The following is a 21,700-nucleotide window of genomic DNA, read 5'->3' as shown; positions in this document are numbered from 1 at the left end:
ACATCCCAAAGATGCTCTATTGGGTTGAGATCTGGTGACTGTGGGGGCCATTTTAGTACAGTGAACTCATTGTCATGTTCAAGAAACCAATTTGAAATGATTCGAGCTTTGTGACATGGTGCATTATCCTGCTGGAAGTAGCCATCAGAGAATGGGTACATGGTGGTCATAAAGGGATGGACATGGTCAGAAACAATGCTCAGGTAGGCTGTGGCATTTAAACGATGCCCAATTGGCACTAAGGGGCCTAAAGTGTGCCAAGAAAACATCCCCCACACCATTACACCACCACCACCAGCCTGCACAGTGGTAACAAGGCATGATGGATCCATGTTCTCATTCTGTTTATGACAAATTCTGACTCTACCATTTGAATGTCTCAACAGAAATCGACTCATCAGACCAGGCAACATTTTTCCAGTCTTCAACTGTCCAATTTTGGTGAGCTTGTGCAAATTGTAGTCTCTTTTTCCGTATTTGTAGTGGAGATGAGTGGTACCCAGTGGGGTCTTCTGCTGTTGTAGCCCATCCGCCTCAAGGTTGTGCGTGTTGTGGTTTCACAAATGCTTTGCTGCATACCTTGGTTGTAACGAGTGGTTATTTCAGTCAAAGTTGCTCTTCTATCAGCTTGAATCAGTCGGCCCATTCTCCTCTGACCTCTAGCATCAACAAGGCATTTTCGCCCACAGGACTGCCGCATACTGGATGTTTTTCCCTTTGCACACCATTCTTTGTAAACCCTAGAAATGGTTGTGCGTGAAAATCCCAGTAACTGAGCAGATTGTGAAATACTCAGACCGGCCCGTCTGGCACCAACAACCATGCCATGCTCAAAATTGCTTAAATCACCTTTCTTTCCCATTCTGACATTCAGTTTGGAGTTCAGGAGATTGTCTTGACCAGGACCACACCCCTAAATGCATTGACGCAACTGCCATGTGATTGGTTGATTAGATAATTGCATTAATGAGAAATTGAACAGGTGTTCCTAATAATCCTTTAGGTGAGTGTATACTATAATAATATTTGTGACATCAACCATAGAGAAATTTTAAATACCACTAAGCACCACTTAGATCTTCAAAACTATGTGAAAGCCATGGCCATTTAAAAACTATTATTTGAAAATCGATTTTAACTGTATATTACAGCACCATCCAGTGGCTGATTGGGGCCAATGCTTGCAGAGCTTCCAGTACAGCTCATAGTCTCATACTACACATCATATTTTGTATCCAAATGTGGCATTATGCCTTACACCTCTATTGAGGGGGGTTGAATCCGGCCCCTGCTACGTTTCTGGAGTTTGCATGTTGTCGTGTTGTGAGGAATCCTCGCCCAGTTAGGGAGTCATGCAGTCAGGCTGATAAAAGTATGCGTATCCTGCGACAGACTAAGTATTCTTTAGGAAAACTTGTTAACAACTGTTGAAAAAAGCCACGGTCATCTTAAAAACAGGAGTTCAGGGGGAAATTCGTTCCTGAAATATTTATATTTTAAATTTAAAATAAAAGGGGGAGGGGAGTTTTATAAACTACCCAATTTGCTATCGTGGGACCTGGGTCGTGAAGCGCTGTGTAATCTCGCGATATTATGTGGGATAGTAACATTTCCCATAAGCCCTCGTTCTTCCTCTTTACCCTAGACAAGATGGTGAGTGTCAGTGGATTCAGTGGAGGGGATTGTTCGTTTTGTATCTTTAAACATCTTATATTTCCAGTTACAGTTTTGACGCGAAAGAGTGTGTCATGTGTAACACAACCGTCTGTTGATTTAGAAGGGAAAATTAACTGGATTTTATAGCAGAATTATATTAAATGATATACCAGGAAGAGTGTAGCAGGCTACAATTCATTGGAAACCATTCAAGCGTAATACAGTGATATGTAAACACGGTAATTTCCGTATTGTCATTCTGTTTATTTTCTTTTTGTTAAATATAACTAACATTCATAAATGTAAATGTTATTCATGACTATTCTCTGGGTTTAATTTTTCTGGGTTTGTGCTACGAGTTGGGTAGATTTTGTTAAGAGTAAGTCGCCGTACATGGCGCTATGGCGTTTTTTTAGTGACCGTAGTCAGATAACTGAATGCGATTTTTCGAGCAGCCGAAAGGAAAGAAGGCCAAGGGGAAGAAGGTGGCCCCTGCCCCGTCCGTGGCGAGGAAGACGGAGGCCAAGAAAGTGGTCAATCCTCTGTTTGAAAAGAGGCCTAAGAACTTCGGCATCGGTGAGTGACACCTCGCTTCTTCACAGACACTGACCTGATTTTAATGAGCCAATCTGCATTTACCCATATGTCTGTTGGCGCGTTCTTCATCAGTAAAACAGTTGTACTACGATAATAGCGTCTTTAGATGTCTTGAGTTAAATGTGTGGTTAAAGACTAAGAGGCTTTACACACGGGTTCAACTATTTCTTTGAAATCCAGCGACTCCTTTCCTCAGGGCAGGACATTCAGCCCAAGCGTGACCTGACCCGCTTTGTGAAATGGCCCCGTTACATCCGCCTTCAGCGCCAGCGAGCCATCCTTTACAAGCGCCTGAAAGTTCCTCCATCGATCAACCAGTTCACCCAGGCCCTGGATCGCCAGACAGGTATGAAATGACTGTTTCACTTCTAAAGGAAGGCTGCTTTCAGAAATACGCTCGTTAAGCAGTTTTGAAATGTCCTGTCGTTAATTGGCATGTGTTCCTGACTCAGTTTATATAGTCTATAATCATACAATTGAAATGTGCAGTCTGCTCGTTTTATGAGGCATGGGTACTGCTGCAGAGAATTGAACAAGTAAAGCTGTGGTGAGGGATAATAAATCCTAAACCTTGCTGCCCTGGATTGACAGATTTTGCTTTCTCAAAGGCAAGATGATGGTAGTGGCATTCCAACCAGAGGCATCAAACTACAGTAAAATCCAGTTATAACAGACTTCAAGGGACCTGGCAACAGTCCATTATATCCAGAGTTGCTGTACGCTCAGAACACAACTACAGGACACCATTTACTCATGCCACACCCCAGCAGACATGCTTGTGGTATAGATTATTATATTGTACATGTAGTAATCCAACGTAACCTGACCAGATGCGTGACTATTAATAATCCCGACTACGTACGTATCTGTGCTGGATATCACCGGCACGCCACGCGCCTTGTAGGCAGAGCTGCATGTCTGTTATAGCCGAACAAAACTACAGCTAAAAGCGGCCCTGGGGACCAAATTGTCTGTCCGTTATAAGTGAAATTCCGTTATATGCGAGTCCGCTATATCCGATGCTTTTTCTGCATGTTCTTGAAAGGTGCATAGCCGGAACCACCGGACCTTGTCCGTTATAGACGATATTCTGTTATAAGCAAGTCCACTATAACGGGATTTTACTGTAGTAGAGATGTCAGGAAATTGCAGATGTGATTTAGGTCCTGAAGAAAATTGCTAATAAACGGCAATGCGTTTCAGTCTATGATATAAAATGAAATGTCAGTTTTTACTGACCATAATACAGTACCTGGGTGGGTGGTTCTTTGTATTCAGTGCTTCAGTTCAGAACATCAATGCAGCCAGGGATATGTAATTCGCAGGAATGGTTGAAACGGGTCGTGCAAATGATGTGAGAGAATATTTGCTAACTGAGCTCCAGTGCTGACACATTTCCACCAAGATCGCTGATGCACCCTGTCTTTATATCAGCCTGCTTCCATATGCAGCCATGGGCTGTGTGTGTGTGTGTGTGTGTGTGTGTGTGTGTGTGTGTGCATGTGCATGCACATGTGCACTTACACGCGCTGTGGTTCTAAGACAAGGTGGGTCTCCGCCACTGCATTTCAGCCACACAGCTCTTCAAGCTGGCCCATAAATACAGGCCGGAAACCAAACAAGAGAAGAAGAAGAGATTACTGGCCCGTGCAGAGCAGAAGGCTGCAGGAAAGGGAGACACACCCAGCAAGAGGCCCCCAGTCCTCAGAGCAGGTGCGGTAAGCATGCACATCGGGAGCCTTTCCTTTGCTGGCCTTTGTAAGGCATGTATGTACAGAATTGCTATTCAAAACTGAATCATATTTGCAGTGCTATTGCTTTAATTTTGTGGTACTGTAAGAGCTAGGAGCAAAGAATTGTACTGGCATCAGTTACCAGCCCAAATGCAGATTTTTATCTTGTGAGTGGACTCTGGGGCTGTTCATTGGGAACATTTTGTAAAATTTGCTGTTCTTTTGAATGCTTTTGTAGGTGTGAACACGGTCACCACTTTGGTGGAGAGTAAGAAGGCTCAGCTGGTTGCCATTGCCCATGATGTTGATCCTATTGAGGTAGGACCTGGTGCTGTGTGTGTACCATATTTATTTCAACATTTTACCATTTCACTTTGGTACGATGGGCCTTCATTCACTGCAGAGAGCCGTCCCAGATGAGTGCACACAGCAGGAAAATAATGACCTGTTCGGAGCAGCCGGCACCACTCTCTCGATCACTCTGAGACATGCACGCAGATCCTGTAATTCTCATACTTTCCTCTGTTTCCAGTGTAAGGTTGACTGGGATTCTTACTCCTCTGCAGCTGGTGGTGTTCCTGCCGGCACTCTGCCGCAAGATGGGTGTCCCTTACTGCATCGTTAAAGGCAAGGCCCGGCTTGGGCGCCTGGTCCACAGAAAGACCTGCACCTCCGTTGCCTTTACACAGATTAACCCGTAAGTCACAGCTGGCCTCCCCGTCCTGATACCTGGTTACAGAGTGAAGGTGACTGAACAGGTCATGTACCGAAAGGATTGCAGGTGAAGACTGATGGTTAAGTTAGTGGGTTTGCATCCATCTGGAATGGAGTGAGAAATTTTCTTCAGGTTTTTTTGAAGAAAAAAGATTTACTACCATCTGGGACCAGTGGAATAATGTTTGCCAGATGTCTGCAGTAAACCTTAAGGTTTAACAAGTTTTCTCAATCTGCTGTTGTCTGCCAGGTGTTATTTTTAGATCAGCATGGGTCAAATTAACATTAACCACATTTCAGTCTTTGACATTTGGTCATTTATGTGTGAATATTACTGGATATAACCTTTCACATTTTTCCTGTTGAGGCTGGCTCTGGGACACCTGATGCACATATTGAACTATATTATCAGGGGTGGGACTTAAGTTATGTTACTAGCCAGCTGGGATATTTCAGTGAAAAAATTTACTAGCCCAGATAAATATTCATTAGGCCACAATGTACAGTATAATTTTCAAAAGGAGAGCAACCAAAGGCCAGTCATCCAACTATCCAAAAATTTGATTCTCGCATGTTTTTTTTAAATCTATATTGGGATGCTTTGGCAATGCATTAAGTAGTTATTTTTTCTAGTTTATTTTTGGTCAACCTTGCCAAAGTCTACTAATTCTTTGCTCTGGAAAATGGAGAGCTGTCAAACGATTTAATATTTTTAAATTGCAATTAACGGCATAGTCATGTAATACCCTCCAAAAAAATTACAGGCTCTATATTCAGTGTAGAATTTTATTCCAAAGTGTCAAAATGAAAACAGAGAAACCTATCAGCTTCCCCAAGAGGCACTAACTGAATGGTTTAGCTGTGGATTCTGTGTTTTTGTGCAACAAAACTGGGACCAGTGGAATAATGTTTGCCAGGCTAGTAAATTTTTTCACTGAAATATCCCAGCTGGCTAGTAACATAACTTAAGTCCCACCCCTGATAATATAGTTCAATATGTGCATCAGGTGTCCCAGAGCCAGCCTAGTTCTTATTACTAATTCAACATCGTCTATAACTAATATATATATAACTGAAGCTGATGTTTTGCAAAGCCTAGCTAAGCTCAAAATAAATAAATCACAGGGCCCTGATGGCATCTTACCTATAGTGTTAAAAGAGATGAGGGATATTATTTGCCGACCCTTAACATTACTGTTTCAAAAATCCTTATCTGAAGGTGTGGTACCTTCTGATTGGAAGCATGCCAACATAACGCCCATTTTCAAAAAAGGGGATAGAAGTAATTTGTCAAACTATAGGCCAATCAGTCTAACTTGTATAACTGGTAAAGTTATGGAGGCTATAATCAAAGAGAAAATGGTAGATTACCTGGACTCAAATAACATTTTGAGGGATAGCCAGCATGGATTTAGGAGAGGTAGATCCTGTTTAACAAATCTGTTGGAGTTTTTTGAGGAAGCTACTCAGGAAGTTGATGATAAGAAGGCCTATGATGTTATCTATTTAGATTTCCAAAAGGCTTTTGATGTTGTTCCCCACAAGAGGCTCTCACTTAAACTCAAAGCGACAGGTATTTTAGGAACTGTAGCGACTTGGATTGATAACTGGTTAACGGATAGGAAGCAGCGAGTAGTTATAAGAGGCTCGATGTCACAGTGGGCCTGCGTTCATAGTGGGGTACCGCAGGGTTCAATTTTAGGACCACTTTTGTTCCTAATTTACATAAATGATATAGACACCAATATATACAGTAAACTGGTGAAATTTGCAGATGACACCAAGGTGGGTGGTGTAGCAGATACTGAACTAGCGGCTCAGCAGCTACAGCGGGATCTTAATTTAATTAGTGACTGGGCTGACACCTGGCAGATGAAATTTAACATAGACAAATGTAAGGTACTCCATGTAGGGAGCAGAAATATAAAGTACAGGTATTTTATGGGACCTACTGAAATAAAGGTAGCTGATTATGAGAAAGACCTTGGTGTGTATGTTGATGCTTCCATGTCTCATTCTCGCCAGTGTGGGGAAGCAATAAAAAAGGCCAATAGGATGTTGGGGTACATCTCCAGGTGTGTGGAGTTTAAGTCAAGGGAGGTAATGCTAAGATTATACAATTCCTTGGTGAGACCTCACCTAGAATATTGTGTACAGGTTTGGTCACCATATCTTAAAAAGGACATAGCGGCCTTAGAAAAGGTGCAGCGTAGGGCCACAAGAATGATTCCTGGTCTTAGAGGAATGTCATACGAGGAAAGGTTATTTGAGCTAAATCTGTTCAGCCTCAAGTAAAGGAGACTGAGGAGGGACATGATCCAGGTCTATAAGATTCTAACAGGTTTGGATGCTGTTCAACCGAATAGTTACTTCAGCATTAGTTCAAATACAAGAACTCGTGGCCATAGGTGGAAATTAGCGGGAGAACATTTCAAACTGGATTTAAGGAAGCACTTCTTTACACAGCGTGTAGTCAGAGTATGGAATAGTCTTCCTGATAACGTAGTGCAAGCTGAATCCTTGGGTTCCTTTAAATCAGAGCTAGATAAGATTTTAACAACTCTGAGCTATTAGTTAAGTTCTCCCCAAGCGAGCTCGATGGGCCGAATGGCCTCCTCTCGTTTGTATAGTTCTTATGTTCTTATGTTCTTATATGACAAGAAATAACCAGGTGTTTTAATCTTTATACTGTGATTGCATACTTGAGTGCCAGTTATATCAATCCCTGGTTAAAAGGAGAACATGATTATACTTCTGTAGGTGTCTGAATTGATTTAACAAGCTGATAATGGCCCTAAATGTGAAGATTTTTTTGTTGAGAAATTGTCAACTGTTTTTTTTGGATATGTCTAATTTTATATTTTCATTTAACAGTGAAGACAAGGGGGCCCTAGCTAAGCTGGTGGAAGCCATCAAGACCAACTACAATGACAGATATGATGAGGTGAGTCATTATTTTGGTGTCTAAATTCAGAAATAAAGCAACTGTCGGTATGGTTTCAACCAGTAATACTACTCCAGCTTTTTAAATTCAGGCATGTTGATTATGTTCTGACCAGTGACATCAGAGTAAACATGCTATACTCCTTTGCTAAATTTTTATTGCCATGCGCTTGTTTGGTGTGAACAGAAATGCTGACATCTCGTTTTACCTCCTTCCTGTTTACAAAGATTCGTCGTCACTGGGGTGGTGGGATCATGGGACCCAAGTCTACTGCCCGCATTGCCAAGCTGGAAAAGGCAAAAGCAAAGGAACTGGCCACCAAACTTGGCTGAATCTGAAATACTTGCAGTGTGTCCCTTTTGTGTACATAGAAATAAAGTCCATCTTGTTCAGAATTTTCTATTGTCAAGGGTGTTCCGAAAGTAACTACTAAACTACCACTAAAATATTCTTTAAATTTTAGATGAATTTATATAGGGTTATATGAACCCTCTGTATACATACAAGGCTTTATGAAGATAGTAAACTTTTTATATGTTATGGTACCTGATTAGCCATATCTGAACATATAAGAACAAAAGAAATTTACAAATGAGGAGGCCATTCAGCCCATTAAGCTCATTTGGGGAGAACTTAACTAATAGCTCAGAGTTGTTAAAATCTTATCTAGCTCTGATTTAAAGGAAACGGGTTTTAGCTTGCACTACACTAGCAGGAAGACTATTCCATACTCTAACTACACGCTGTGTAAAGAAGTGTTTTCTCAAATTCAGTTTAAAATGTTCTCCCGTTAATATCTACTTACGGCCACAAGTTCTAGTATTTAAACTAATATTAAAGTAGCCATTTGGCCGAACAGTATCGAGACCTGTTAGAATCCTATATACCTGGATCATGTACCCCCTTAATCTCCTTTGCGTGAGGCTGAACAGATTCAGCTTAGCTAACCTCTCCTAGCTGACTAGCAATGTAAAAATTGCATGTGTGTAACATGCAATGTTAGTATTAATATGTAGTATTAGTTAGTATGCATCCAGCAGTCTATAGTCTATAATATACAACCATTTTTGAATTCAGTCAGAATACCCCGCCTTGCATTGAGATGTCATTCGGCGCCAGTACAAGTTCTTATGCCAGTGGAAAACCAACACCTTGAAGTACCATACTTTTGCTATTTTCTTAGTATGGTACCTGGTGTGGTAGAAATATGGCCATAGTGAACTTCAACAAACAGTACTAGACTTGTAGGGCAAACTAATTAAAAGCCAAAGAAGTGAGGGCCTGGAGCTATATGTGGTTGTTTTTTTGACCTGTTTCTCATATTTAAATGGTCTGATTAGCACTTAACTCTCTACTGTTTAATAGTGGTGGTTCAACGAGACCCCTGCAGTTTTAAGTTGAATGGTGTCCTGTTAACTTTCCAGTTTCCATTGTGTTAAAATCAGCGTGCGAGAGAGTACACCGTAGTCTGAGCTTTGCCTTTTTTCCCCCCATCACGAGGCTGCAGTGAAACATTTTATAGTATGTGGCAAAAATATGCCACTTTCATATTTTTTAAAAAGAGGGCTAGAGTAAACACCAGCATACACACAACCCTGGAGGACAAGTCTTTTATTGAGTGGGGTCAAGTCAATGGTCTGTCAAAGACCACAGTATATCCATATATTATTAGATTACTCACCTTTTTTTTTTTTTTTTTACTACACAAAGACTGCAACACTGCAGAAACAAATGCTCTTCAGTGACAGCTGGTTGATAAACCTCACTTGCCCCCTGCAGTTATTGTACGCAAGCTATTTGTTCTCTTCATGATATTAGGCACAAAAAGGAGTCCCGAAGCTCTCTCGATACTCTCCACTGGCACCAGGAAACGTTCCAGAGGTATATGTTCATCCACGGGCATGTTGGGCATTACATAGGACCGCAGCTCCACTTCACCGTTCTGCTTCTCCAGGATCACCACTTTGAAGAAGTGGGTTGGTACGGCAACATGGTTCTTCCCCAAAACTTGATACTTCACATACATCTTTCCATCAGGCTCCTGTCTAAAATTAAGGATTTAAACAGCATTATGACATCCGTTGGCATGATGGTCTTGGTTCCTTCATTAACCACTGTGACAAAAACGGACCTCTAAAACAGGAAATACTTTACAAAAAAATCTAGATCCACTTGCAGTCACACTTTCCCTATCTCTGCTTAGCAGGGTCTCTCTTTAAAGTGTATAATTGTTTGCAGCTGAGCATGGACTCTAACAAGTGCTTCAGTGTAGTTCATAAGTTCACCGTAAAATGAGCGCAGTTGCAAAGCTTCGAATCTTTTACTCTTTGTACTGCCTGACACTAAAAGGTCATTAGATTCCAGTACCTAAATAAGAACATTGTAAATATCAAACTTTGGTTTTATGATGTGGAACACCTTCCAAGTTTCTTCCTCACTTGTACTATAAACTTATTTGTTAATTTCATTATGGAGCTGAGCTATTGTGCTAGGGGTTCTCTTTCTATTGCTACTGTACAACAAATTTTCCGCAGAAGAAACAAAGTTTAGCTATGTAAAGCGATTCCACACACTCAGTTAACTTACAATGAGATTGAAAAATACAAATTCATTCTTATTACTATTTTTTCATTTGTGCCAGTTGTTTTTTTCACACTTACCTGGGCAAGTATAGAGGTCCAGTGCACACAAACACATTCAGGTAGAGTTTAGTAAGTGAGCGACAGTACTTTTCTAGGTTGTTCCATGCATTTTGGTTCAAGTGTGGATTCTGGGGGGATTGACAATTTAGAAATTTAGACATCAATTTCACACATATCCATATGTGCAATTGTTTAAGCAACGTGAGGTTTTTAATTTTCAGTTTTGTGCGTATCATTTTTAGATAACTATGGTTGTGGACACTTTGCACATTATAGGACGAGTCTTTTATTTGATTAAACAAAACATTAATTACCCTTTTCAAGGTGACTTGTTAAGGAGTTTTACTAAATGTACGAAAATTAGCCACAATGGGATCTGCGTGTCACAATCTTATGTCAGTAAGGTTACTTTGAATATCATCGTAGTTGACATCTAAATGTAATCATTTTCAATCGTCCACTCATCTCATACCATTAATACACACGATTCCCTTCAATGGAAAGGTGAAAAACGCAATGATTGATTACTTTATCTTACCTGTGGTGAAACATTACTTAGGTAAAATGTCTCATCCATTGCTTTTTGGCTCCATTTATGGTTTGCAGCTGCAGCAAGGTGGCCCCTGTCGAAACCGCTTCCTTTATAATCTGGGTTTGTTGCCCTGTGGTAAACGTGCACTGAATCATCCTCTTTGAATTCGCAATATTTTCTGTCAGACGTACCGTGTATGCTGTTATTGTTAAGCTGTTCGATAACCCAAAGGGCAGTCTTGTTCCTGGGATCATAAGACATAACGTAGGACTCCCTCGATTTGACGTTGGAAAGGGAAGGGAAGCCGTATTTCATCACTGCTGTGGCCCTAGAAGTTCCAACATGCCCTGACTGAAACGGAATCAAATCAGTGGCCGCCTCAACACTAGGGATAGGAATAACGGGAACTCGACCGAGAAGATCATGAATCGAGTTTTGTTTTTTGTTCAAGCTATCTGTGTACGCTGCCATTATGAAAGCCCCCATGCCCGCTCCAGCTGTCAAGGACACGCCGGATGCAAACCATTTCGAACGCAAGATACGATACATTGTTCACAGTGAGAAATTGCAGTTTTACAGGTAAATAATAACGCGCTAGAGGTAAAATATTATTTTATATAAAACTCCAAAAAAGTTTAAAAAGTTTAAAATCTATTCGTTAACCTGATTAAATGCACATGGTAAATGCAACGCGCTTCTCAGGAAACAACTTCCGGTTACGCATGCGTGTGAACCGGCCAATCAACACTGCTCATTACGTTAACATGCTGGCGGTAGGTGTGGCTAGTCAGCAGTAAAATGTTTTTAGTCGATCAATTAGACAGGTGGCATATATATATACATCCCACGGTTCTGTGTGGAAACTGCGAAAAACATCAGCAATTAAAGCATTTTGATCACGACCAGTATCTGCACACTGTAAAGGAGATCAAGCTTTTTAAGAATGTAAGGCCCTGTTTGTATGTGTACAGCTTGCTCTCAACAAGTCTGCCTAATAGAGACAGGGATTTATGTAAAGTTCAATTTCTGGATCAAACAGAGTAATATAGAATAATTATTATTTACATATACGAAACCTTGGACAGCTTTATTTACTGTACAGACAGGAAGGACTATCATGAAAAATACATTCTGAGCTTTGTTTGGCATTCACAGTACAGGATATGAAAGATTCAAATATTATTAGAATTCAGAGATTGTAATAAGATTCTATAATCAGTCATGGGCAAACTGTTAGTTGTTTATTTTTTATTTAATAAATAAAACCTATCTAGTTTCTGAGAGAAGACAAAACTTTATTTTTTAAGTTTAATTTTTATATTCAGTAATTATGAAAATAAAGGCTTAAACAGTTTTAAGTTTTATACATTTTTATAAGCTTATAAATGCTGGACTCTCTAGCACGGGAAGTGGATGCTGATTGCTGAGAATGCACAAGCTCGGGATATCAGTCAACAAGAACTTGAGTTCCTCTGGCTATAGCTTTTGACTTTTCCTGTAATCCATCATCTGATTTTAATGTCCCCCAGCTCCCCCATGAGCTTGCAGTGGCAGACACTTGAGACATTGGTGGGTTGAACAGCAATCCATACCTTATGATATGAGTAGTCACAGTTTGTGTTTTCTGTGGTGCGTCTTTCACTCAATGGAAGGGGAAAGTAGGATGCGTAGATCTACCAGAGCTGACCTGCCAATGCTTATTCCATCAGGTATTTTACACTGTGGTTGTGGTGGTCCACTGCGGTTGATGTTTTCTTTCAAGCCAGTTATGATATAGCACTTATTGAGGTTTATGTTAAATGTATTGCATGCATGATGAAATGAAAGCTTACTATAATCTAGAACTCATTTTAAACTGAATGTGTGTTTCTCAAAAAGTATTCAGACAGGGAAAATTGAGAATTGCTAAAAGTGTATTTCGCCCAACAAAATTTGTTTTATATTAACCAGCTTAGCACTGTATTTAACGAAATAATTTGTTAAAAAATTATGGAATATAAATAAATGCTGTAATATTAATTATTTTAAATTACATTTTTACTCCGTATAATGGTCAAAATATAAACAGATTGTCTGATTATACTGAGCCTTTAATCTGATAATTGTTGCACAAATTTGAAAAAGTATTTTAAATACAGTGCTCACAGAATGTATTGGAGCTCTTTCTTAACTATAAAAATTATGAAAATGTATTGGTTTCATAACAAAAGTTCATTGATAAACAATGTTTAACATATCTGCACATACTGTGTTACTGATTTAAAAACACGCAATGAGACTGCTCGGCAATGAACTTTTTAACTCTTTTAGAACTATATTTTAGTTTTTCTATACTTAAAACTACTAGTTGTTTCTAATGTGGGATATACATACATACATACATATATATGTGTGTGTGTGTTATAATTTTGGTTATAATACCAATAAATTAGCAATATATTTTTAATTAAGAAAGCGTCCAAAGACTTTTTGAGCACTATACGCCGTTCTCACCGTGACACTGACGACTCACAGTCGCGTGTTGTTGCTTAGCGACCGCATAATGATAACGAGTAACTACAACGAATATTGGACTTTATCGGCCAGTATAGTTGACTACTAACAAGAGGTGGAAGAGCAAGCAACCGGGAAAACACTTAAGTGTTAACTGAAAAATAATTTTACTTCTGACAGATCACGTATGCTATTGTTACGCTTTCCAGGGCTACGGAGGTTTGCTTCCGACATAGAAGAGAAAAGATTAAACTCACGAACTGTATTAATGAAGGACCCGAGTCAGATATTGTTCCAGCGTATGTGACTTAACCCGTTAAGGAAAGGTTGGCTGCGGAGATTAATAAATTACCCAGAGACAGACGACTGTGTGGCATTTGTGAGTAAGAATGTCCAGTACGCGCATTTCAGCCATGCCGCCCTCAGACATGGACCCGAGCAAGGCGCCGGTGGCTTTCGGTAATCGCGCGCTCCCGCGTCTCGCGCTACAACTGCAGGACACGCGGCTGCTCACCCGCCAGCGGGCGCTCGCTGTTCTCTGCGACCTCGTGCACGACCCGGAGAGAGCATATGAAGTCACTGAAGCAGGTGAGGCACCAGCTGGCTCCCTTCATCTTTTCTTGAACTGGGTTTAAAGCTGAACTTATTTTTTGCACTTTTTGTGTTCAAACTATTTGAATTAATACGCAATGTAGATATCATTAAGAAGTAAAGTACTTATAGAAAGGGTTGGACTGGCCATCAACCCTATATAACCGGGCGTCCGGAAGAATTTACCGCACGGCACTTGTAAGCTCGCGACCAGTTTTTAATTCCCAGTCCAGCCCTGCTTATAGAATGAAGTAAACTGTAGAGATCTGTACATCGGCTGAATATTGCATGACGTTTTAGTAGTGTACTGGTAGTCATCATTTAGATTAATATGAATCAGGGGCGTCGTTGACCGTATTACATTTTATTTTTTTGGGAGGGGGGTTTTAGCCCCCAAAAATGTTTTTAGCCTCCCCCAAATAAACGTACACTAATTAGTTTAAATAATGTGGGCCATTTCCATCACACCCACCTAATGAAGGCTTAGCCCTCCCCCATAAATCACTGGTGACACTCCCAGTATGAATTATTTAATGTCTTAATTTACTTAAATAGTAGGAAACCTACTTCATCTTTATGATATTATTTCAGGATGCCTAGGAAAGCTGAAGGCATTGCTACAGGATAAGGACACAACAGTGAGGGTGAAAACCACAGAGATTCTCCATCTGCTGGCTAACCATCTTGTCAGCAGGTAAGGAAGTATTGTTTACCACTTTGGTTTGATGTATGTCAGGGTTTGCCAACTCTCACGCATCTGGCACGACTCTCATGGTCATGCAAGACATCTTACTCTACATCTTTATTATTGCATTATAAACCTAAAATGAACTATGTCAAGAGCATTGGGGTAGTCTGCAAACCCTACAGACTATTTTGAAGGTAATAAAAGACTTGTTTCAAATTGAATATCTCACGCCAGTCAACTGACCAAAGTTGGCAACCCTGGTGTGTGTGTGTTTGTAGTTTGGGGAAGATAGTGCTGGTTAATGTAACTCTAACTGTATGTCCAGGCTGGCCTTTCTGGAGCATCACGTAGTTGTGTCACTGTCTGACCTGCTGGATGACCCGGTACCAGCCTGTCGGAGGAATGTGCACCGGGCCCTGCAGGTGGTAGCACAGTTTCCTGCAGGTAGGACTAACTCCTAAGGATTGTGGTGATTACCTTTGCTATCATATTTTGAAGTAGTATAGGAGTAATTCTAAATGACACCATTGCAAAGCCCTCATCACTTGCTTCTTTTATAACAAAAATGAAAAGATAAATATTTGGTTCCAGTATCTGCATGTGATAAGGCAAAGCAAGCTAAGGATGACGCTAACAATACATATCTAGCGACGCCAAGCAATGCAAAGTAAGTGAGTTTATCACATTTTACATCTTTGGGGAAAAATTCCAGGGGCTAACTAAGGCTAATTTTGCACTCCATATAAACCTTTAAAGTTTACATTTTATGTTATAAACGGATCATTTAATACATTAGTTATGGTTATGATTTCTATGTTGAACCATAATATTAAGGAGCTAGAATAATCTGGACTGGAACGGGTGTGTAGTACTGGGTTAATAATAACTTTGATCATAATGCTTTTAAAGTTTTTGAGAGGTGTGACCCAGGAATCGCATTTCATTTTCCAGACATGACACTGTTTGACATTAAAGGCAATGTATTGAATTAGCTACATTTTTACATGAAGGAAAAGTCAGTGTTATATTTGTTATGCGCTACAACCTTGAATCTTTAAAAGAAAATTCCACCTGTTCATTTTGTTCATAATCATGTATCTTCATCGGCATTCAAAAAGTTCATATCTTCTTTTCTGATTTGGTTTTGAGTGTTTATAGAAAGTGGAGTCTCTACATTCTGATTTTTTTGCAACTCACTCATCCTTGTCTGCCCATAAATACGTTCAGCACTATAACATTCTACAACACAGCTCTATTCTTAATTTGGTTTGTTTACTAATACAAGAGGGTTTCTGTGGCCTTTAACATTTTTAATCCTCATATTTCCATGGATAATGAGTTGAATGTAAAAGAGTATTATAATTGATAAGAAAATCAAATATATTGAACAGGAAGTACCATGATGATGATTTATGGAAGTGTGATTTTTATCTCTTAAAACATTTTCTGCAAATACTTCTTATCACAGAATGACTAAGAAAGAGCAGTATGTATGTATGCAGCTTCTGTAAAGCAGCTGGCCAGTGATCTCATCAGTAATCAGCTAGCAGTTTAGTGGGCCTGCTTCAATGCAACTGTGCAACAGGCATCATCAATAATATACTGGTGCTGTTTACATATTGATTCAGTGGTTGTGTATGTGAAATATACTGCCACCATGAAAATATTAAAGACCTGTCAATTTATTTCTAGTATGCTGTAATAAATATTTAGTATTAAAGTCCAAGTACAATATATTCAAACAGGTACATCTCTAAAAGTTTCCCTTTCCCCTGATGTCCAGAGAATTTCTTCCATAGGCCCTTTGTTCTTCTATTTGTAGATTTGTAATGGTGTTTATGACTGTGGTTGTGTGTCCTGTAGTAGACCGGCATCCTATCCAGGACGCCCCCCTGCTTTGTGATCAGTGCTACCTAGGATAGGATCCAGCCTTCCCCACAACTCTGTATTGTATAAACATGGGAGATGGGTGGGTGTATGCGTATGCTTCATTGCCTTGTGTAGGGCTTCAAATAACAGTGAAAGAAAATGATCAAGTTCTATTAGCTACATAGAGGTATTAACAACAACAACAAATTTATTTTTGTATAGCGCATTATCACAACATTACGTCGTCTCAAAGCGCTTTACAGCACCCCCACCCAAAGCCCCCAGTGAGTAAATGTATTAAAACAGCAGACTCCTAATTTGGTGCAACATGAACTTTTCATTTACCTGAATTGAATGTATGGTTAATCACATTCAGATGGCATGCTGTCTCAGTGCTAGCTAGCAGGCTGTGTGGGGGGAAGATACTTGTCTGTTGGGTGAGAAACTGCCAATGAGGCAGTTGGGATGGTGTATAAAGTGGCACGTCCACTGCAGAAGTACACAAACAGTTATTGTTTCTCTAAGCACCTGCTTTTTCTATTGTGGTGTTAGGGGGTCCTTTAAGTACATTACATTTCTAACCTAGTAGTGTTTAACTTTTCAGTATGGAACTGGAAGGCCGTCCTAATAAAATTAATATAAAACTATGTGCATGAAGTTATGGTGGCATAATCATGTGATTGTAGTACTTATGACTGTTCCCTGGATCACCTATGTGTGCTAAGCATGGATGTTAAGGACTTTAGCAGGTATTACCCTTGCATGTCCATGGATGTATATGATACATGTTCCCAAGCTCTCTGTGCGCAAGCTTTGCATTTTCCCAGTGTTTATCTGGACTTCCTTGTTTGCCATTGACAAACAAAGCTTTTCCTTTCTGTGTAAGGGTCTGTGTGAGCACCCTCCACTGGCCAGGCATTTTCCCGACTGATTGACCATATGTGCCATTTTAATTAATGATGAACATAAAGGTTTTTATCTCTCTCTTTATTTGTGCCCCTGAATATGTATAATACAGTGTTTTGGCATTTTGGTCATATTCTCAATAACTTCCAATGAAGCAGTAATGATTGCAGACATTAAGGGGTCAACCTGCAAAAACAAAGCCCGAGTCAGGAAGAAGAAGAAAACAAAAGAGCAGCAAAACCCACGTAATCCAACAGTCAGCTTGGAAAATGCAGTCACCTGCATATGGCTGTTAATTATTCCAAGGTTGCATTAGCTGTTGGTAATGACATCTTAGATGGTTTTGAAGACTGTCTTAATGATCATCAAATCAGTTAGGATACATATTCATTACAAAGTACCCACTGGTAAAAAAAAGTAGAGGCCAGAAAAGATTTGTAAGAGCACTATAAGAATATTGTGGAAAGAAAAATGTTTTTCTGTGTATTTGCGCTTGCATAACAGTGTGTATATAGAAAACACCAATCCAATCATTATATGGGTGGCTGGATATGATATATAACTCTGGTTTATGAACAGTTAACAACTGTGTTTTACATTTGAGGAATGAGCAGTGACACGCTGTTAACTTGCTAAAGGTATATATGTCAATGCCTGTTATTATACCTTTGAACAATCTTTGTGGCCCATGTTAATAAAAAAAATATATATACACGCACATACAAAAAAAATAAAAACATAAAACACAATGATCTCATATTTTATGTTACCTGTACCCCTCAAACACCACTTCACGAAAGAACATCTCTGGCAAAAACGATGTCTGCAGCATTTGGTTCGTTAATAGTATTTTCATATATTTTAAATACATATATTTTTAAGTGGCTATCTTGTAAAATAAAGCTTCAAGCCCTTAACTGAGTTGTTGCACATCATGCTTTTTTGAACAGCAGGAGAGAAGTACAGGTCTCTCTTTTTAATCAGTCTGTCTGCTGTTTTATTAATGACTGTGCTTTAGTCATATTTTATGTACATGTCACATCTATTATTCACTTCATGATGCAAGGGGGGGAAAGAAACGGCTGTTTTCTTTTCCATTCTGCGTTGATTTTTGTGGTGTCTATTTTAACCCACATCCCCCTTTTGTGCATCATCTCTATGCTCATTTCGGAATGACAGATCTATCAGCTGTCTCTGTCCTCAGCTTGACGATTCACTTGCATTGTTTGAATTGAAGGAAATATTTTTGATCCTGACATAATTTAAAAACACTTTCAGGCAGCGAATGCAATGTTTGGCTTTGATGTAGCTGTGATGTTCGTCGGGGGCATATTTTATTAATTCTGAAACAAACATACAGACCTAGATGTCATGCAGGATCAGTCAATAGAAAAATCAAATATTAAAATTTTCATCAAATTGTTTTTTTTTCTTCTTTTTTTGGCACTGTTCTTCTTTTAATGAACCAGGTATTCCCGATTTTTCTTTTGTGTATAACAATCTTTGACACGGAATTGGGTTTGGAATATTGTAAGGCTCATCCAGGTGAGCTTCTCATCCCCAGATATTCTGTCAATTCAATCTCCTCGTGAAATAAACCCTGGCTGGTTTTGAGTAAGTCATCTTCAGGCTTCGGTCCTGGGAAGTAGACCTGCCTCGTTGACCTTTTATGGTTTGAAAAGGAACACAAAAGCAACATTGAATGAATTGGGCAGAGGTGATAGCCTTAACAGGTAAACGACAGCAACAAAGACACAGGATAGAGGGGGAGGAGGGCATAGACACACACATACTGTATTATCTGTTAACAAATGATTGCCATTGTTTAAACATCAATATTCTTCTTTTGATTATGTATATATGGGTCAGGAAAATGATGTATTCAGTGCAATGCTTTCTGGGAGATATCATTCTCACGAGCTTTCTTTCTGTGCCTTGCCCATTGAATGCTTTAGTAAATTCTAGGAGCTCCGTCACCTCTCTGTAACGTGGCAGCACCCTGGTGGCTGTCCCACACAGCCACACTGCCTGCATGCCCCCCCAAACCTCGCCCTAGCACAGCCCGATGTACTTGAGATTGTTCTGTATTATGACGTCTGTTACAGCATCAAAGACAAACTGAATGTTGCTGGTGTCCGTGGCACAGGTAAAGTGGGAGTAAATTTCCTTTGTCTCCTTGTTGCGGTTGAGGTCCTCGAACTGACGCTGGATGTAAACTGCGGCCTCCTCATATGTGTTCTGGCCCTTGTACTCTGGAAAGCAGAGGGTGAGTGGGATACGTTTGATCTTCTCAGCCAGCAGATCCTTCTTGTTGAGGAACAGGATGAGCGAAGTGTTGATGAACCAGTTGTTGTTGCAGATGGAGTCAAACAGACGTAGGCTTTCGGCCATTCGGCTCTGCAATGCAAATGGTACAACAGATTCGTTTTATTGATATTACAATGTATTATCTTCTTCACCAAGGCACATTTCTAATCTTCAGCTTGTAATGAATATAAAGAATAACTTCTATCATATTAACTCTGGTCCATGTTTCATTTCATCCATTTCTGATTGCTCCACATTGCTCCCTGTTTATTTAATTTTGGCTTTTATTGCTTTTTCTGAAGACATTTCGGTTATAGTCTCTGTTGCTCACCCATAGACATGAAAGATGTTTTCTATATGAACTTGAGAAACGTAAGGATTTTAAAATTTAGAACAATTCAGAGAAAATGGGTGGTTTAAGTATGTTTGAAAATGTGTTTGCTGCACAGGTCTACCAAGAAATAATGGCGTTTACAATTTATAGTATGTTTTATTTCAAAGATGTCAGCTCTGCATTAATGAATGAATTAATGAATGAAAATTAGTTTTGTACGTTTGTTTTTACCCACCCCACAAATTTCCACTGACAGGAAATGTGTCCTGCTTCTCTGGCGTATTGGAGTTCTGACTTCATAGACTTGTATGAGCTCAGCCATATACTTCTGAGGATAACTGCTAATAATGGAGAAGTGATGTCCCAATCCTCAGCGTCAAAAGCCTCCCTTGCATACATAATTCTTTGGATTACTTAGTTCAAATACCAGGTGGCAGGCATCGGCAAGCGTCATATGTCGCGCATCAGTAAAAATACGTAACATGGAACGTTCTCATAAAATCACCTACAGTAAGTGCTGCAAGTGATAAGATGAACCATTTGAAGTGCACAGAGTCTGTGACTTGTTTCAGGAGTGCATGTTGTGAAATACTAGGAAGGCAGTATAAAGACAATGGGATTGGGGGACATATTTTGCATTAGGCTACTGTATTTATATTCCCAATAATGAAACTACACATACAAGGCATTTTTTGAAACTGGTAAATGTTCATTTAATCCTTCACCTGATGATATGAGTGAAAAATCGCTTAGCTGACATACGTAAGGAGCTTCACTTTAATAATAGCAACACCCGCACAATGTACAATGTATCCATACACAACAGAGACTGACTGAATTGGTATGAGTATCAGGATTGTAATCACAGGGTTTGTGGTATTGGGGGAGTTATGATCCCTTATGACTGTATGACAAAGGAAGAATGCCCAGAAGTTTATTATTTAGGAGGAGTGGAGATGCAGAAACTTATGTTAGACAGAGATGAGAAAATCTCCAGGGATACAATTTCACCTATCTGTCAGTAGATGGCACTGTGACCATCATGTGCCATTTGACACTACATTTACTGTTAACATTATTATTGCATGTGATGTTATTAGACAGATAATTAACCAGCCATACGCTACCTTCGTCAAAAAATCATGATGGTCCAGTTTGGATTTTTATCCAGTCACCGATATGGGTGATGCTATTGTAACAGTTTGGTTGTACAGGATGGGTGTTCCCAACCTTTTGATGCCTGTGGTCTGGTATACATTCTGCAGAAACGTCTCATTTAAAACTAGTTCAAAGACCAGGCCCACCCTACATGATTTCCTAGGCAAAATGTTGCCCATGATGTGCAAGCCCTCCGATCTGGGTCCCCTCGGCCTCAGGACAACTGAGATGGTCGACCGGGAGAAGACTGTGAATTATATATATAATGTGTTTGTATTTGTATATATATATTCCTGACATACTTTGTCTTTTTGTACTATTAATATTTCAGGTGCTAAGAATATGTTTGCCAGAGCTGAAACTCTAGTGTGTGTCTATCAGTTACTGAAAATAGAAAATACAGAAGGTACCTCAAGACTTGCTGTAACAGTGATTACATTTCCAAAATATTTTCATCTAATATGATTCTCCAAATGAGGTAATGGATTGGGCACATTCTGCTAAAGAAATGAATACTTGGAAGATAGGGCTTGTCA

At 39.7% G+C, this 21,700-nt stretch overlaps 4 protein-coding genes and 1 non-coding gene across 7 annotated transcripts in view; 3 read left to right on the top strand and 2 right to left on the bottom strand.

Moving 5' to 3' along the window:
* The first annotated feature begins 1,548 nt into the window (after positions 1-1,548).
* LOC111855435 (large ribosomal subunit protein eL8-like) lies at positions 1,549-8,039 on the top strand. The gene is made up of 8 exons (XM_023834436.2): positions 1,549-1,653; positions 2,112-2,232; positions 2,450-2,599; positions 3,826-3,966; positions 4,225-4,304; positions 4,553-4,683; positions 7,575-7,644; positions 7,872-8,039. Exons 1-8 carry the CDS (start codon positions 1,594-1,596, stop codon positions 7,974-7,976), a joined length of 858 nt encoding a protein of 285 aa, XP_023690204.1. The 5' UTR covers positions 1,549-1,593; the 3' UTR covers positions 7,977-8,039.
* Positions 3,598-3,670, top strand: LOC111855453 (small nucleolar RNA SNORD24). The gene has a single exon (XR_002840892.1). It is a non-coding gene; the product is annotated as a small nucleolar RNA SNORD24 (small nucleolar RNA).
* A 1,199-nt stretch (positions 8,040-9,238) lies between the features above and the next one.
* On the bottom strand, positions 9,239-11,582 carry endog (endonuclease G). The gene is made up of 3 exons (XM_023834469.2): positions 10,825-11,582; positions 10,305-10,414; positions 9,239-9,689 (listed from the first exon to the last, which is right to left on the bottom strand). Exons 1-3 carry the CDS (start codon positions 11,365-11,367, stop codon positions 9,407-9,409), a joined length of 936 nt encoding a protein of 311 aa, XP_023690237.1. The 5' UTR covers positions 11,368-11,582; the 3' UTR covers positions 9,239-9,406.
* Positions 11,583-13,371: 1,789 nt separating this feature from the next.
* Positions 13,372-21,700, top strand: part of rsph14 (radial spoke head 14 homolog) — a 50,970-nt gene continuing 42,641 nt past the window's right edge. The window contains exons 1-4 of one of the 2 annotated variants that reach the window (XM_072702974.1): positions 13,372-13,899; positions 14,494-14,596; positions 14,916-15,034; positions 15,182-15,257. In XM_072702974.1, the coding sequence (XP_072559075.1) occupies positions 13,701-13,899; positions 14,494-14,596; positions 14,916-15,034; positions 15,182-15,257 (497 nt within the window). In that variant the 5' untranslated portion in view covers positions 13,372-13,700. The remainder of the gene's footprint in view (positions 13,900-14,493; positions 14,597-14,915; positions 15,035-15,181; positions 15,258-21,700) is intronic. The other variant, XM_023834468.2, reaches the window with a different exon arrangement.
* The window catches only part of LOC111855447 (guanine nucleotide-binding protein G(z) subunit alpha), a 28,639-nt gene continuing 24,368 nt past the window's right edge, over positions 17,430-21,700 (bottom strand). For both annotated transcript variants that reach the window (XM_023834467.2, XM_023834466.2), the window contains exon 3: positions 17,430-19,762. In XM_023834467.2, coding sequence (XP_023690235.1) covers positions 19,418-19,762 — 345 coding nt within the window. In that variant the 3' untranslated portion in view covers positions 17,430-19,417. The remainder of the gene's footprint in view (positions 19,763-21,700) is intronic.

Source organism: Paramormyrops kingsleyae, chromosome 2, assembly GCF_048594095.1.
Source record: "Paramormyrops kingsleyae isolate MSU_618 chromosome 2, PKINGS_0.4, whole genome shotgun sequence".
In the NCBI taxonomy this organism is placed as follows: Eukaryota; Metazoa; Chordata; class Actinopteri; order Osteoglossiformes; family Mormyridae; genus Paramormyrops; species Paramormyrops kingsleyae.
This window is presented reverse-complemented; position numbering and strand designations above follow the sequence as displayed.